This window comes from Ailuropoda melanoleuca, chromosome 10, assembly GCF_002007445.2.
Source record: "Ailuropoda melanoleuca isolate Jingjing chromosome 10, ASM200744v2, whole genome shotgun sequence".
Classification (NCBI taxonomy): domain Eukaryota; kingdom Metazoa; phylum Chordata; class Mammalia; order Carnivora; family Ursidae; genus Ailuropoda; species Ailuropoda melanoleuca.
In genome coordinates this window covers 9,715,456-9,731,534 of record NC_048227.1, presented here as the reverse complement: position 1 = coordinate 9,731,534, position 16,079 = coordinate 9,715,456, and the positions used below count along the sequence as shown (strand labels likewise).

Below are 16,079 nucleotides of genomic sequence, written 5' to 3'. Positions count from 1 at the left end.
CGTGGACCAGCTCGCGAATCAAATCTCCACTCCGCTCCCGCACGGACTGTGTGCCAATCATAACGAAGACACGAATTCTAAACCTCCCAACTCTGTGAGGGGGGCAGCGTTACCCCCCTCCCAGATGAAGAGACTGAGGTCCAGAGTGGTCAGTGAGTGGCAGAGCCCGGTGGGCTTTACTCTGCTGCTTCTTCAGTCCTGGCTGGGCACAGTGGCCAGGCCCCACCGTCCCGGACCCTCCCCCCCACGTGGGGGTCTGTGGCTAGAAGTGCATTACCAACCCCTGGTGGCCCAGGGGGGCTCTTCTTCACCCTCGGTCCTCAGCAGCCTCCGGACCCCAATCCCTCCCTTGTCCCTCCCTCCTCCTACAGCAGGACGGAGCCAGGCAGGTATCCGCTCAGAGATGGGAGCAAGGGAACAGTGGAAAGGCTTCCAGAGGGGATGGGTGTGGCGCTGACCCCCATGCAGGTCAGCACAACCTTGGCCCCAGGGCCCTGGAGAGGCTGTAGTGATCACTCACCAGGACGCCACTCTCCAGACTAAGGATCTGCCTCCTCTCTTTTATTTACTATGTTCTAATCTTTCCTTAGTGTATTTACTTAGTATTTCATTTCCTAAAAAACGAATGGACTTTTCTGCACCGATTTCAGATTTATAGAAAACGTGACCAGAAAGCACAGAACGTTCCCATAATAGCCACTCGCCTCCTTCCCTTCCACTGTCCCCGCTTATTAACCCCCGGCGTTGGTGTGGTACCTGGGTTACAGCGAGGAGCCAGGACTGACACGTGATTACGAACCGAAGCCCACAGCTGACATCAGGGTTCAGCGTGGTGGTGGATGTCCTGGGGCTTTTGACAACCGTATAATGACAAGCATCCACCCTCACAGGATCCTCCGGAGTCGCCTCACTGCCCTAAAACCCCTCTGTGCCACACCTGCTCAACCGCCCTTCCCCCAGCCCCTAGCAACCACTGATCTTTCGACCCTCCCACCTCCCCGAAGTCTGGCTTTTCTAGAATGTCAATAGTTGGAATCAAAGCACGGCGTGAAGCCTTTCCAGATGTGCTTCTGTCACTGAGCCATCTACATTTAAGGTTCCCTCCTGTCTTTCTTTTCATGGCTTGACCGCTCCTATTTATTATTTTTTGAAGATTTTATTCATTTGAGAGAAAGAGAGAGAACAAGCAAGGTGGGGGGCAGAGGGAGAGGGAGAAGCAGGCTCCTCACTGAGCAGGGAGCCCAATGTGGGGTTCAATCCCAGGACCCTGAGCTCATGACCTGAGCCGAAGGCAGACGCTTCACCGACGGAGCCCCCCAGGCGCCCCCTGATAGCTCCTATCTTGACAGCCTCAAAGAATATTTTCTTGTCTGGATGGGGCAGTTCATTTATCCCCTCACCTACCGCGTGAGAGCTCCTGATGCTGCTAAGAGACCTCCTGGCCCGCATCCACCCGGCCCCAACCTCCGAGCCCCAGCCTCCCAAGGGAGGAGTCCCAGCCCTCCTCCATCTCCTGTGGGTTGTCAGGGCCCAGAGTCCCTGCCAGCCTAGGCCAAGCACCCACTAGGTCCGGGGTCTCACGGAGCCATGGTGGGGGGCAGGCTGAGTTCATCTGTTTCTCAGGGACTTTCCTCTGAGGAAGTCAAAACTGGTGACTCCCTTAAAACCCCTGCTTCTGCCACGGATCAGGGTGAGAGGACAGGGCCCCAGAGCCGTCCAGTTCTGCCGTCAGGACGCGGGGGCAAGATGGCCCCCCTCACAGGGCTGCTGATGGTACAGCAAGCCGCTCATGGGAGTGGCACCTGCCAGGGTTCTGGGGGGGCTGCAGAAGCAGGGATGGGGGTGCTGGCAGGAAGAAGGCTGGCCGGGGAGATGGGGGGCTCTTGGGGAGTGGAGGGGACAGATGTGGTCCTCTCTGACGGTGTCCACGGCTGCCGAGCTGAACAACAGCCAGTGAGGGGAAGCTGGGGTTCACCTAGGTTGTGGAACCCCAACATGGTGCTCCTGGTGCCTCACTGGCTCGGGACCACTCACGGGGCCCTGAGTCATTCAACCAGCAGGTACGTTCCAGTGCCTTCCTGGCACCAGGCTCTGTCGTAGGCACTGGGGGTACAGCCATGTGGGGCTCCCGGCCGTGGCAGGAAATAAGCGGTGGGGGAGGAAGTGAATTAATGCTCTGAACCCAAGTGGTTGGCAGGGGTTAGGCCTCTATCTCGGGGCAGAGCCCATGGCACAGAGCCTAGCGGAAGGGGGACAGCGAGCTGTGGGAAGCCCTGGGGGACAGTGTCCCGGCACAGGAACCAGCCTGGGACACCGGAGGAAAGGAGAGCAGGCAGGTGCAGCTGGGGGCCCGGCCAGGATGGAGGGAGGGAAGCCAGGTCATCCGACGGTGGGCAGGTGGGTCACAAGCGGCTGGGGGCCACGGAAAGGCAGGTGGATTATATCCTAGGTGAGATGGGCGCCTCTGGGGTGCTGGGACCTGGGGGGGGGAGTGCAGGGAGACCAAGGAGGTCTTAACTAGTACATGGACCTCAGGAGGTAGCACTGAGGCCCCAGGGAAACCAGGATCCATAGGTACCTTTGAAAAGCGGTGCGACTTAATGAACGTACATATCGCTCATGCCTTTGACCCGGTTCAGAAGCAGGGGTGAAGCTAACTGCTTCTACACTCACCGCTTCCAAGTCCCCGGGAAAGGCCCTGATAATGTATTTACAGGTTCACACGAGTTAGAAAATTTGCCAAGCAGTATTTTGGGGGGTACTGTTTTTCCTAGAGTCCCTGTCCTCAAATAAGTTCCGGCCTCTATAGTCACCCCCATCCAGCATATGATTTCTTAGAGGGCGGGGCAGGGACAGGAAGGTGAAGCAGGTGTTTATAGCAGGCGCAGGGGAGAAGCAGCAAGTTCAGGGGTTGGTCAAGGCAGCTGGATCCTGGCAGTGAGCTGGGGAACGGGCTACAGGACTAACCCTAGAGAAGCTGCAGACTAGAGTGGGATGGGGGGGGGCACATGGGGCTCCACTCTCTTGGCAGAAACAAACCCCATGTTCAAGTTCCTCTCCCCCACCCAGACTCCAAGGATATCCTGTTTCTAGGGCAGTCACAGTTTTAAGTATAAATAGAGGAATGAATGGTCTATCACCTCCTGGTTGTGTGATCCAGGGCTGAGCTCAGTTTTCTCATCTGTAAAATGGGGGGATAATTCCCATCTTCTAAGGCAGCAGGCAGGACCCAAAAGGACTAGGTCCAGAAAGTGCTGGGCCCAGGGCCCAGGGTGAGGGACGCCCTCAAGAAAGCAGTGGGAAGTCAACAGGGCCCGTCTGCTCTGGCTGCTGCCAGCCCTGCTGATGGGCTAGGGCCTGGCGGACCCTTCTAGAGCAATGCCCATGTCGTGCAGGCTTGGATGCCCCCTGTCCTGCCCTGCCCATCCAGTTCCCACTCCCTGAAGGGGGAGCAGGTGCAAAGGGAATTCCAGACAGGATCAAACTGGGGTTCAACTTCCCTGCTCCCCCGCCTGGTGACCAATCAGAGCTAGCCAATAACCCCCGAGCCACTGCTTCCTCCTCCAAAGAGGTCACAGACCACACCCAGGGCACTCACATGACACTAACCAGACCCTGAGAGTCCAGCCTCCCCTGTCCCACAGCAGCTCCCGGACACTCCCCTTCTCCACTCCTGCCCTCTCCCATCCTGCCCCCAGGAAGCAGCAAGATGAGCTTAAAGCACGGATCAGCTCACGCTGCTGCACAGAGCAAACCCCCTCCACCCTGGGCCCAGCCCTGCAGGGTCCGCACGCGCCAGCCTCATGGGCACCGTCCTGCCCCAGCTCCCTTGCTGCCGGCTCAGCCCTCCCTACTCTGTTTCTCTAGTCCATCCCCTGCATCTCTGTCCTAACACAGGGCCTCGGGGATGCCCACCACCAGGTCAAGCGTCCGTGAGGGGCTCTCAGAGTCCTGTGATTCCTCATGGCGCTTACCCAGATCCATAAGGAAACACTGATGTCTGCAATCGCATGGATCACAGTCTCTATCCCCTGATGGACTGCAAGCTGCTGGACGTCGGGGACCAGGTCTGGCCTTGCTCCCCACCAGGGGCGGGGGGCAGACCCCAGACAGATCACAGGGTAGAGCAACTCAGAAAGGCAGGCTTCGGGTTCTGGTTTGCACCTTAGCAAGTTGCTACACAAGTTCTTGAACTTCTCTGAGCCTCAGTTTCTCCATCCACAAAGTGGGGATAAAATTATATCACAGTGTGGGCTTGAGGATTCAACAAGGCAATGGGCGTAAACATTTCCTCTCATCCCCCTGCCCCAGCCCAGATGCTCTTCCCAGGAGCCTCAAGGGGAACCTCGGCTTTACATGAGGTTCCCGGGGGGGGTGGGAAGAATCCCAGGCAGCATACCCTCCTGCGGTCCCCACAATGGAACCCGGAGCCCTGCAATCCTTTCCCCACTCAGCCTTGGAGCTCCAGCCATGTGGTCACCGCTCTCCCCCAAGAAGATTCCCTGACAAACACAGGGACCTCTCCCCCCAGCTGACTAACCACCACTGGCTCCTCACCCCAGCCCACTGACCCCCTTCTGAGACTGTCCCATGCGTTATTCTCTCCTTCCCAACACTGTGGTTCTGGGGGGGGGCACCCTAGACAAGACCCTGTCCTGTCGTCCCCTTGCCACCCCCAGCCCAGGCCCGGCCACAGCAGGTGACAGGGAAGCACTGCCTCATTCAGACTAGGGAAGGATGGATCCAGGCTCATAAGGATTTGGGGGTCACTGCCCCCTTCCAACCTGGCCCCAACACCAGGGACCGCCAGAGGGAGGGGCCCCTGGCAGGAAGACTCGGCTGGCGGTCCCTTTGGCTCTGGTGACCCAGTGTTCTCCCCCACAACAATAGTGATCGCTGTGTCACAGCTGATTAGGTGTCTGAAGCCCCCGACGCTGGGCCGGGGATCTTGAGAACTCTGGTCCTCAGCCATTTCCAGCATAGGCCTGGCACATCCGCGCCGGTGGGAGGATATCAGTGGAGCATTATCAGCAAGAGCTAACATTCAAGGAGCACTTCCTAAGCATCCAGCACCGTCTAGAGGCATGACGTGGATTCACGCATTTCAACCCATTTTATAATTGGGAAGACTGGGGCCCAGAGAGGTTAAGACACTTGCCTAGGATCACACAGCAAGTCTCCAAAGCTCACTTTACTTGCGTCCCCGGTCACTCTGTGGTTCTGGTGAGGACTGGGCGCCCCAGCCTGCGCCCGACCTGAGCCCCCGAAGTCCCACCCCCACCCCCGGTCCCGCCCCGCAGGGAAGGTGGAGCGGCAGGGCGCAGGAACTCACCAGCACACGGTCTCCCAGGCGCAGGTCCTTGTCGCCGCGCTTCACAGAGCCGCTGTCCGAGAGGTTGGAGCCCGACTCGTTGCCGGTCTTGACCGAGCTGTTGAGGACGCTCTCGCGCAGCGGGATGACCCGGCTGCTGAGCGGCGGCGTGGCCGTGCCCGAGTGCAGCGACAAGTTCTGCGCGGTGAGCGACTCCACCGAGTGCGCGTCGCTGCCCGAGCCCTCGGCTGTGGGCTGCCGGGTGAGCTTGGAGGGCCGCGTGAAGATGCCCTGCAGGGCCGGGCACTCGAAGTAGCGCACGCCGCCCACCGCGCCGTCGTTCTTGCCCACCGGCTCGTCCAGCACCACGCCGGCCCACTGGCCCGGCGCGAACTGCGTCTCGCCCAGGTACTGCACCACGCCGGGCTTCACGCCGTTCACCCACACCCGCTCGCCCACCGTGAAGTCCCCCAGGAAGTCATCGCCCACCTCGGCCGCCTTGGGGCCCGGCTTCTCGGCAGCGGTGGGGGCGGGAGCGGCGGCGGGGGGGACCGGGCCCGAGGCCTGCTTGTGCAGGGGGGAGCCTGCGGGCAGGAGAGAGGCAGCGGTCAGGGCCCCAGTGCGTGCAGAGTCGGGGCCGGAAGATGCCCGTGCCGGTTCGCTGGTGGGGAAACTGAGGCAGGCGCGGCAGGCTGTGGGGCCTTGGGCGACCCGAGGTCTCTCCCTGTCTCCCAACCCCTCCTGGCAGGTTCCAAGGATTCAAAAGCTCAGCAAAGTGCCTCCTTGAGAGCAACTCCTTTCACTGCTCAGGGTCACTCAAGATGGAGGGCCGTGAATGAACCCGTTCTGGAGGGTTCCAAGCTGCCACCTCCCCATCCCCCGGTGGGCTCCAGCCCCTGGCTGTTAACCTGAGACCCACCTCGACCCCAGCGGGGATTCAGATCTTGTGAGTGGGCTCTGTGTCTCCCCCCACCCTTCCACCCCAGTCAGCTCCGGGCCCCACAAAAGGCTCTCAGACTGTTTCTGGACAGCTGGTGACAACCACAGGCACCTCAGGGGAAGGAAGGGGCCAGAAAACCGTCTTGCTCCACTCCAGAGTCTTCCCTTCCCGAGCTACAGCTGCATAGAGCAGGAAACGTGGGGAAGAGGCACGTGGGAGGCAAGCCCTTCGCTGCCCACATTCCTGGGGCTGAGCTCTAGGCTCTCTGGGCTGAGGGGTGCCCTGGCCCAGCCCCTCTTTAGAGGAAGCATGACCCTGAGGCTCAGAGAAGCAACAGCCTTACTCAAGGCCACATAGCAGAAGTGGGACTCAAACCCAGGCAGGGAAGAGACCTGCCTCCCAGGCTCTGATGGCCTACAGATAAGCAAGTGGGAGGAAGGGAAGCAACAGCTCAAGGTCACTCTTAAAAGACAAAGCAGGGCCTGAACCCACATGCTTTGTGTGTACCTGGCTCTTGGGCCCCACGGGGCGGGGGGGGGGGGCCCTCCTGTGCAATGGGGCTCAGAAAACCCGCCCATTTGTACCACGAGGTCTGGAGGCTGCCCCCCGCCCCCGACTTCCCACCAGATGCAGCATCAGACAGAGAAGGCCCCCTCCTTCTCAACTCCAGAGGCTGAAGCGTGTGTGAAGCAGAGATGAGGGACAGGAGGCAAGCAGATGCTGCCACACCCCCCAACAGAGTTGCTTATGATTCTAGTCCCTCTCGGGGTGACCAGTGGAGGGGCCGCAGGGCGGAGGCTCCCACCAGCATCCTCCTTTCGGCCAAGGCCAAGAAGCCCAGGCCCGGCAGAATGCTGTATAAAGACGAGAAGCCAGAGCTCCTGGGGGCTGGAGAAGCCACACAACTCCAAGGACAAGCCGGACAGATGAGACCGAGCACGGGGGTTCTCCCTCTGGGACCCTGGGACCCAGGCAGCGGCAGTGGGGAAGCATGTGGCACCCAGGGCCTTAGCAGCCAGGATGGGGGGTCCTGACCAAGGGGATCTCTCAACTATGAGCTGGGCTCGGGAGATCAACGGGCTCAGCTGCCGAACTTGACTGACATCCACAGTGATCACACCCGTTCACTGATGCGCTAAGAGGGGGACATACAGTAGCCTAGTCCCCCCGGGACTCCTCCTCGCCTGCACCTCGGTTCTGGGGCTGTTCTCAGTGCCTGGCCCACACAAGCACACGGTGAGCGTTGCCTGCTGTTATTTTGGTGAGAATGATGTATACGAAGACTTAAGAATTAAAAAAAACCACACAACAATCACAAAGCGTCCCAGGAGGCAGAAGAACGGCTTCCAGGCAGGTTCCGGGGACCCTGGGCAAGGGTGGCTGAGCCCTCCGCAGGTGGCATAAACCACGGAAAGTCATGGTCAGCTCACAGACCTTGTCCTGCTGGTCCCCTGTGCCCGGGCCGAGCTCCCGGGGGCCCCCAGTCCTGATTTAGGACAATCCTGTATTACAAGGAGCCTCTGCAGGGATCCGGGAACCCCGTCCACCCCCCGCAGATGAGGCGGGCACCTTCTTTACGAAAAGCCGCTCTGAACAACAGTGGTAGGTAGAGGAAGCCACAAAGTGGAATACGGCCCACCCCGCGCCCCCCTCGTAACGCTGCCCAAGCAGCCGTGGGGTCCATCGGCAGGGAGCCAGCGCTGTAGTCATTAAGATCGCAGCTACCATCTATGAAACACCGCTGGCCCAGCCCTCGAGGGACTGAACGCTTTCTCTAGGTCATATTCTTATCGAGCAGATTAGGAAGCAGAGGTCATGACTCTTGTCCAAAGATGCACAGGCAGGAGTTGGGCCCAGCTGGTCTGGCTCAGGGCCCCCCGCCCTTGCCAGCCCCCCTATATGCTCGCGTGCGTGGCATGTACCCTTCCCATATCCGTTTCTAGAACACTTGTCTGTGCCCCGGGGCTCCGTGATGTCCACGAACTGACCTGGGCAGCTGTGACACAGGTTAGCACCCGTGCCTACCTGGCCTCTTTGCTTGGAGCAAAGAGGAGGGTCCCAGGTCGAGGGGGCCCCAGCATGGCTATTCTTGGCGAGAGGCTGCCCGCCCAGCTGTCCTCCTCCCCAGCTGTCCTGAGCCAGGCAGACCCTCAGGTAATCTTTCTTCCCCACCCTGCCCCTTCCAGGGTCATGGGCCCAAAGACCAGTTGTTCCAACAGCTGCTCAAATCCAGGTCCCAAGCCTGTGGCGACCCCGCCTGAGGGGGCGGGGGGTTCACTTCATTTTTCCTCTTTGGTGCCGTTGGCTGCCCCAGCCTCACGGGGACAAACCCTCATCAAATCCCCGACTCGAGCTGGGAAGCTTCCAGAGGCCTGGGCTCAGGAAGGCAAGGAAAACCGGGACAGAGCCCCCTTCCCTCCAGGGAGCCATGAAGAATGGCTGGGCCGGGCCTGGCCAAGCCCCTTCCCCTATCTGGGCCTGTCTCCCCAAAGCACCACAAAGGGCTAAGGCAGAAACAGCCAGGACCTGATGGTCTCTCCCGTCCCACCTGTTCTCCCAGAGCTATCAGACCTGGCAGGCATCCCCCAGGGCTCTGAGGCTCCCGCCCCGCCCCCCCATCACACCCCCAGGGCTCTGAGGCTCCTCCCTCCGAGCCCTGCACGGAGCAGCAGAAAGCAAAGGGCAGCAAGAAACTTAACCCTCTCCTGAGCACTTCCCCAGACTCCAGAGTCCCTTCCCCAGACTCCAGGCACGAGGGAATTTACTGCCGGTTTCAAGTTCAAAGCAGGACTTTGAAGAAAAAGGCTGAGGGGCCTGGTGTGGGGTCGTGGCAGCTGGCGGCCCACTGCAGTGGAGGGGGAGGCCATCAGGGGTGCCTGGAGGAGAATGCACCCACCCCACCTCCTCCCGCACGGGCTTGGGTCCCACCCTGCCCTGGGGAGGCAGGGATGGGCCTTGCCCATGCCTGCCGAATCTCAGTTTCTAGGGAACCCGTTCTCCAAGCACCCAGGGTCAGACACTGGGGACCACAGCACCGCCAAACGGGGTCCCGGCAAGGGGGGTGGGGTGCAGATAACAACTCAGCTGTCCACGTCCCTGATGGGGAGGAACCTAGATCCACGGGGCCTGGGGCTGGAGAGAGAAGACTCGCCTTCCAGAACCTCTGCCCTGACAGTCAGTCACACAGCTCACTCCTCACCTCCTCAGAGAAGGCTTCCCTGCTTCTCCTAAAAGCCAGTCCACCTGCATCGCCCTCCACCCCTTCATCCTTCCAGATATTTATCCCGTATTTCACCATGTATGCCTGCCCCCCATACTTGAACAGATGCTCAGGAGGGCCCTGTTTCCACTCGAGCCCCCAGGCTGGCAGGCCCTCGATGCAGGCTGCCTGCTCAGAGCTGGTCCCGCTGCCAGAAGGCAGGGCCACCCGGGCTCTGTGCTGGGGTACAGATTCCTCACACCCCCCGAGCAGCAGAGCATCATTCCCATTCCTTCTGTCAAGGGCCGAGGCTCACTCCAGGTTCACCTGGTCTCCCCTCCCCTTAACCTTTGTACCTCCCTGAGCCCACTGTTTGCCCCAGGTTTCTATAGAAAAGCTAAGAACGTTCATCTCCTTTTAGAAGCAAACCTCTACCCCCCTTTGGTCTCCCCAGGGACCCGCCTCCCACTACCTCTAGCCTCTGTCCCCTCACTGGCTCACCATGCGTGCCACGAACACCCCCCAGCCCACAAAGTCACAGCTTCCCCCACTGACACCCCTCCTGCGGTCACCCACTGTCCTTCCCAGCCAACTAGCTTTTCTCCTTCTATTTAAATGTTTAGACTACACAGATGACTCGTGTCCACTGCAGAAAAATCAGAAGGCGGAGTTACTGATGTATTTAAAAAACGAAAGCGCCTATAGCTCGACCATACAAACACAGTTACCGTTAATATCTCCCAGTATGTTTCTCCAGACTCTACCCCGTGCGTGGACGTTGCATACACAGACTGCGTACTTTAAAAAAAACCCAAACGCGTGTGGGGCCGTATTTAGACACTACTTGGTCCTTTGCTCTTCTGGCTGTAGGGATTTTTCCATCCAGCTGCGTCTGGAAGGAAGTGGCTCCATCCACCAGCAGCGAGACTCTGCTTCCCTGCCCCCACGACGGACTCCTCTCTGTCTCCTCCACCCCCTGGCCACCCTGGTAGTCCTGTGTTTTAGCCAGTGGGGTGCTGGTAAAGGCTTACCAATGAGCTCTCCAGGGGAAAAATAATAACCCTGATCTGTAGCGTTTGCCGATTTCCCTAAATTGCCCCACCATGGTCAATTTCAAGCTACCAACGTGGTGTCCCACTGAACACGGAGCTGGAAAGAGATTAAACAGTGTTTCCACCGTAGAGCAGTAACCTCAAAAACACAGATACCATAAACCCCACTAGTAGTAAAACAGTAATATTTGCCAGTAGTAAAATGGTGGTATAAACACTAGAAGTTCGATTAGAAGTCATGAGTTTTGAGTATGCATTACCTATGTTTTTAATAGAATTTATTTAATCGCAAGTTGATACGATCCAGTTTCTTAGGTAACGGCTGTGTTTAACATCTGGTTTGTAAAATTCCTGACAATTTCACCACAGGCTCCCGGAGCGGGAGTGGGCCTGGGCCAGCGCACAGGCGGCCAGTCTAAGACCCATCAGAATTCTCGACAGACCCCCTGAATGACAGACAGGAAAGAAGACGGAGAACCACCAAGTCTCTGACCCGTCTCCAGTGCAGGGAGGGGGAGGGCAGGGGCGAGAGGCAGGAGGAATGTCCTCCTTCTGTGGTCAGTACCTGGGGAGCCCTGATCTACACTGTGTGCCCCCCACAATCTAACCCACTTCTGCACCTTGAGCTCCTGCTTATATGCTGCCCCGTCCCTGCTGTTTCAAAGACACTAATACATTCTCCTTGCAAAAGATCCAAGTGACAGAGGAAGACGCAGAAGTTGGGTCCCCATTGTTCTCTCTGGTCCTGATCCCGTCCCTGGCCGCCAGACCTGCCCTTCCAGCAGCTGCCTCCTCCTGGATGTCCCCTAGGACCTCACACTTGACGGTCTAGACCACAGTGACCCCCTCCAAGAGCTCCTCCTCTGTACTCCCCAACAAGGGAGTGCATCCCCCCAACATCCATTTACTCAGACCACAAATCCTCATTATTCCTTCCCCCTCACCGTGGCCCCCAATTCAGTTAATCACCAGATCTAGGAATTCCACAGGAGAAAAAATTCTGAAATGCACATCTCCCTCTACGGTCCCAGAGGCCCCTCCGGATAGCAGGCCCATGAGATTTCACACCACCTGCCACAGCAGCAGACAGAAGGGTCTCTCCCAGCCTCCAGCACCCCCTGCCCTGCTTCACCCCCCTCCAGAGACATCCGGGAGCCCCACTAAACACAAACCCACTCACACCATCACTCCCCACTTGGGTAATTTCAACTCTAGACAGGGAACACTCTAGGTTAACCTTGGACTTTTATAACAAGCCTGTGTTACTTTGGTTAAAAAATGTCATAAAAATGAAGTACAAATAAATAAAATATTTAAAAAAAAAAAAAAAGAAATACAATAGGGGCACCTGGGTGGCTTAGTTGGTTAAGCGTCTGCCTTCAGCTTGGGTCATGATCCCCAGGGTCCCGGGATCGAGTCCCGCATCGGGCTCCCTGCTCCGTGGAGAGCCTGCTTCTCCCTCTCCCTCTGCCTGCCCCTCCCCCTGCTTGTACTCTCACATGCTCTCTCTAAGAAATAAATAAAATCTTAAAAAAAATACATCTTTAATAAGAAAAAACTAAATAGGGAATGTAATCTTTGGTCCATTTCCCAAAGAAATAATTTAGACAGAAAAAAACTGACTCGCTGTCATACCATTCACAAAACAAACAACAAAAAACCCCTGGGGGTGTGTGGCTGGCTCAGTCAACATAGCAGGTGACTCTTGATCTTGGGCTTGTGAGTTCAAGCCCCACGTTGCGTGTAAAGATTACTTAAAATAAAAAAATCTTAAAAAAAAACCCAAAAACCTGAGTCTAAGTGCCCCCAAATAGGAAGCATTATATAAATTACAGTCAAGTCTTTCAGATTCATAAGCAACTTTTTTTTTAAGATTTTATTTTTTTTAATTAATCTCTACACCCAACATGGGGCTCGAACTCCTAACCCCAAGATCAAGAGTCGCACGCTGTACTGCCTGAGCCAGCCAGGCGCCCCCTAAGCAGCTTTTAAAATAATTCTTCCAGGTTATATGGAAAGGTGTTTCTGATGCGATATTTGGTCAGAAAGCAGGGCTCTGTGTCCCAACACAGAGCACATGGACACAGATTCCTGGAGGCGGGGAACATGATAAAAGGTATCAATGTTACTAAAACACAAGAGGGGCCTTTCAGGGACTCACAGTGACAATATGCTCTAAACTGAGGAGTGTAATGAGGTCTGCCCTCTGTCCCTGAAGGCCACAGGGAAAAAAGTGAGCCTATGCTAAGACCCAGTCCCCTCAAGGAAGCAAGCAGTTCCTTAAATGTTCCACAGAACATAGTTCCACAGGGGATTAGTAGGTATTATGAAAATAAATAATCTCCAATTTCAAACAAGCTTGAGAAATAGCAGCTTAAACAAAGTTAGGGGTTGTTGTTTTTTTGCTGCAGGACTTGTCAGAGGCTTTAACATGCTAATGAGCACCGGGACCTCAACCTCAACCTCGTAGGAGGGGCTCTAAAGGTGACCACATGATTCATCATCCAGAACCAGACACTTTGAAGAGAAGGGAGGTGCTATTAATACAGCATCATGCCAAAACCACAGACATAAACGAGGGCTGTCCCAGACAGAATGGTCACCCTGGCATTTTCCTCTCTGTGTCACCTAAGGAAACCGTGCCTGTCCATCAGACTAGCTCCAACACCCCTCACTGGCACAACCACTCTGCAGGACTCTGTTTTCCCTTGGTTCGCAGAGCCCGCCTCCCAGGCTGCTAGTACGTGTCCGAGTCCCACTCGGAACGCAAGCCCTGGGAAGGGGGGCCCACACCGACTCCCCTCTCCATCCTCGGAGCCCATAACCAGGCTGAAATGCAGACTGGCCACGACCCTGACCTCCCTCCCTGGTGGCCACAAAGCAACAGACATAAATGTGCCACGAACCCCAAGCAGCCTCTGCTCTAAGCCCCCTCCTGTCCCCAGCAGGTGCTCAAGGCAGAGGTCACAAAGGAAGGGACAGGGCCCCCATAGCATTCCTCAAGGGAGCCGGCTTTCCTACAGTGCGTCCCCCGAGCCTGATCCACTCTCCAGTCAGTCCTTCTGATCACCAACTAAATCCATCCTGGGGCCCACCCTGACCACGGCAGGGCCCGCCCAGGCCACCCCTGTGGCCACAACAGGCCCAGCGTCCCCCTGCTCCGCTGCCTCCAGCCAAGCATCCCTGAAGAAGGAACCATCTATCAGTCCACTCTGGGGTGGGCCCCATCCCAAGGATAGCTCAGCATCCTTCCTGAGCCAAATGGAACTCAGAAGTCCCCTTCCCTTCCCCCTACTCCCAAGCCAGGAGGACAGAGCCCCCCCGCCCCCAGCAGACTCAGGCAGGGGACCGAAGGGAAGAAAGACGTGCGAGGCTTACCCTGGAAAGAGCAGAGCCAGCTCCCCATGGAGAAGTCCCACTCCGGCCACACCAGGGCACACCACAGCAGGCAGGCACTGGCAGATGGGCCCCTGCCCCCCGGATCAATACCAGGCGACGTCAGGAACATGAGGAGGCTGCCCTGCCCCCCACCTGCTCTGCAGCCCAGCCACAGAAATGCTCAGCTTGGCTTTCCCCATCCTGAGGCCATTAAAAAGTTTAGGATGTGGTTAGGGGAGGAGGGCCGAGAAGTTGACCTTGAAGGGGGTGGAGTGCTGCCTGGGGCTCATGCAGGCTCTGCATGAGCAAAGGCTGGAAGTCTGTCCTGGTTCTGCCCCCGTCTGCAGGGCAGCTGGGCCAAGTGATTGAAAATGGGGATGATGCTACCTGCCCTCCCAGGGAGCGGGACACCAAGGTGAAAGGCATATCCTCCGGGGGACTGAGTCGGGTAGGGCCCATGTCCGAGACTGGAGGCCAGCTCCAAACTCTGTGGGGCCCACTTGGGGCACAGCACACTGGTTCCTGTGTCTGGAGCGCCCACCAGGTATGGGGGGCATCTGGGCCCCAGTTCCATAAGCCAGAATGGAAAAGCTCTGGGACCAGTGCTGTGCAGCTGCTTTGGGGGGACCGTGCCCCGAGTGGTCTGCTCCCTGCCTGAGGGAGAACTCCCATGCACGCTCATCCTTGACTTCCGTGTCCTGGGTCCCCAGCATGAGAAAAGGCCACAGGTAATTTGGGGGACAGTTGTGACCAGCCTGATGAGAATGGATCACTCCTCCCACCTGCCACCTGCCCAGGATGGGACTAAACGGGGGATCCCAGCCACCCCACCAACTGGGGGTCCCAGCTACCCCAGCACCGCGGCAGGGCAGTAAGTGTCAGGGCCTGAGCCTCCACCCCGGCCCCGCCACTCTGGGCTCTATTGCTCTGGACAGCTCAGATGACAGCTTGACCCTCAGTTTTGTTGGCTTGAAGATGGAAAGAACAGGTCCCTCCCTGGGTTGTTCCTGAGAAGCAGCACGGCAAGACGCCTCGGTAAAGCAGAGGGGGTCAAACACCGTCCCTCGTAAATGGGACACCTCTGGAGCCGGACCACAGCGCCGGGGAGGGGAGGGGCCCCTCGAGGACCTGTCGTCTGGCCTGGGGAGGGGCAGGGGGAGCACGGCAGCGGCCTCTGTCTGTCCCTGGGCCCCGCAGCCCTGAGTCCTTCCCATGTCACTCCCCATGTCACCCGTTCTCCTTGGGGCCAGAAGGGACCCCTATCCCACCTGGCCTGGACTGCCTCCACCTGAGGCCCAGAAGCAGATCCAGGGAAGGGCTGAGGGCTCCTGTTCGCAGCCCGCTGCCGCCCCCTCTTGCCCACCATCGCCGGGCAGTGGCTGCCCGACCCCTGCAGGTGGCTCTGGACTCAAAGGAAGGGCTGTAGCCCAGCAGCAGGCCTGGCCAGTCCTGGCCACCGGCCTTGAAGCCTCGACCCCCTTCTCCTCCCTCAGGCCCAGGATGGATTCCAAAGCCTCAGGCGGCCCCTGTGCCAGCTCCCAGCTCCCCACTGGGGCCCGGCGCCTGCCCAGACCTGTTCCCGACACTCCCCCTGCCCCACTCGAGCCACACTCTGGCCCCCAGACATCTCAAGACTCAGGGTCTTCGCAGCCAGTATTCCATCTGCCTGGAAGCTCTTCCCACCTCGGCTGGGCTGGTCGCTACTTGTCACCTGAGCAAGACCATCCCCGACAGCCTGAGCTGAGGCAGCCTCCAGGGGGGCTCCATCCTGTCTGGCTGGGCTGCCCCCGACCTCACGAGCCCCTGCGCACTGGTGGGTCTCAGACCGCCCTCTTGTGCAGCTGCCGCTTTGACCACCTCTGGGCCACCTCCTAGTATGACAGCCCCCCTCCAACGGCCCCTTGTTCCTGCCGCTTGCTGTCTGTGCCAGCTCGGGGGACTGACGTAGCCCCTCTCCGTCCCCCACAGGGTGGGGGGGGGCAGGGGCATCGGTCCAGGCCCGGCCCTTGGCAGACCCTCTGCCCGGAGGCTGAGCTCATACTTTGGGAGACAGCCACTGCCCCGATTCCCAGAGCCGAGTCCCGCTTACTGCTGCCGCTGCCCCCCCCATCACCTCCAGGATCCAGCCTCCACCAGACCCACCTCTGGGGCCCCAGCGCTCCTCACACAGGGTCCCGGCCTCCAACAGGGGTGGGCACA

At 58.4% G+C, this 16,079-nt stretch overlaps 1 protein-coding gene across 4 annotated transcripts in view; it reads right to left on the bottom strand.

Annotated features, from left to right (window-relative positions):
* The window catches only part of CLIP2 (CAP-Gly domain containing linker protein 2), a 59,294-nt gene that overhangs the window by 31,650 nt on the left and 11,565 nt on the right, over positions 1-16,079 (bottom strand). For all 4 annotated transcript variants that reach the window (XM_034670011.1, XM_034670013.1, XM_034670014.1 and 1 more), the window contains exon 3: positions 5,333-5,895. In XM_034670011.1, the coding sequence (XP_034525902.1) occupies positions 5,333-5,895 (563 nt within the window). The remainder of the gene's footprint in view (positions 1-5,332; positions 5,896-16,079) is intronic.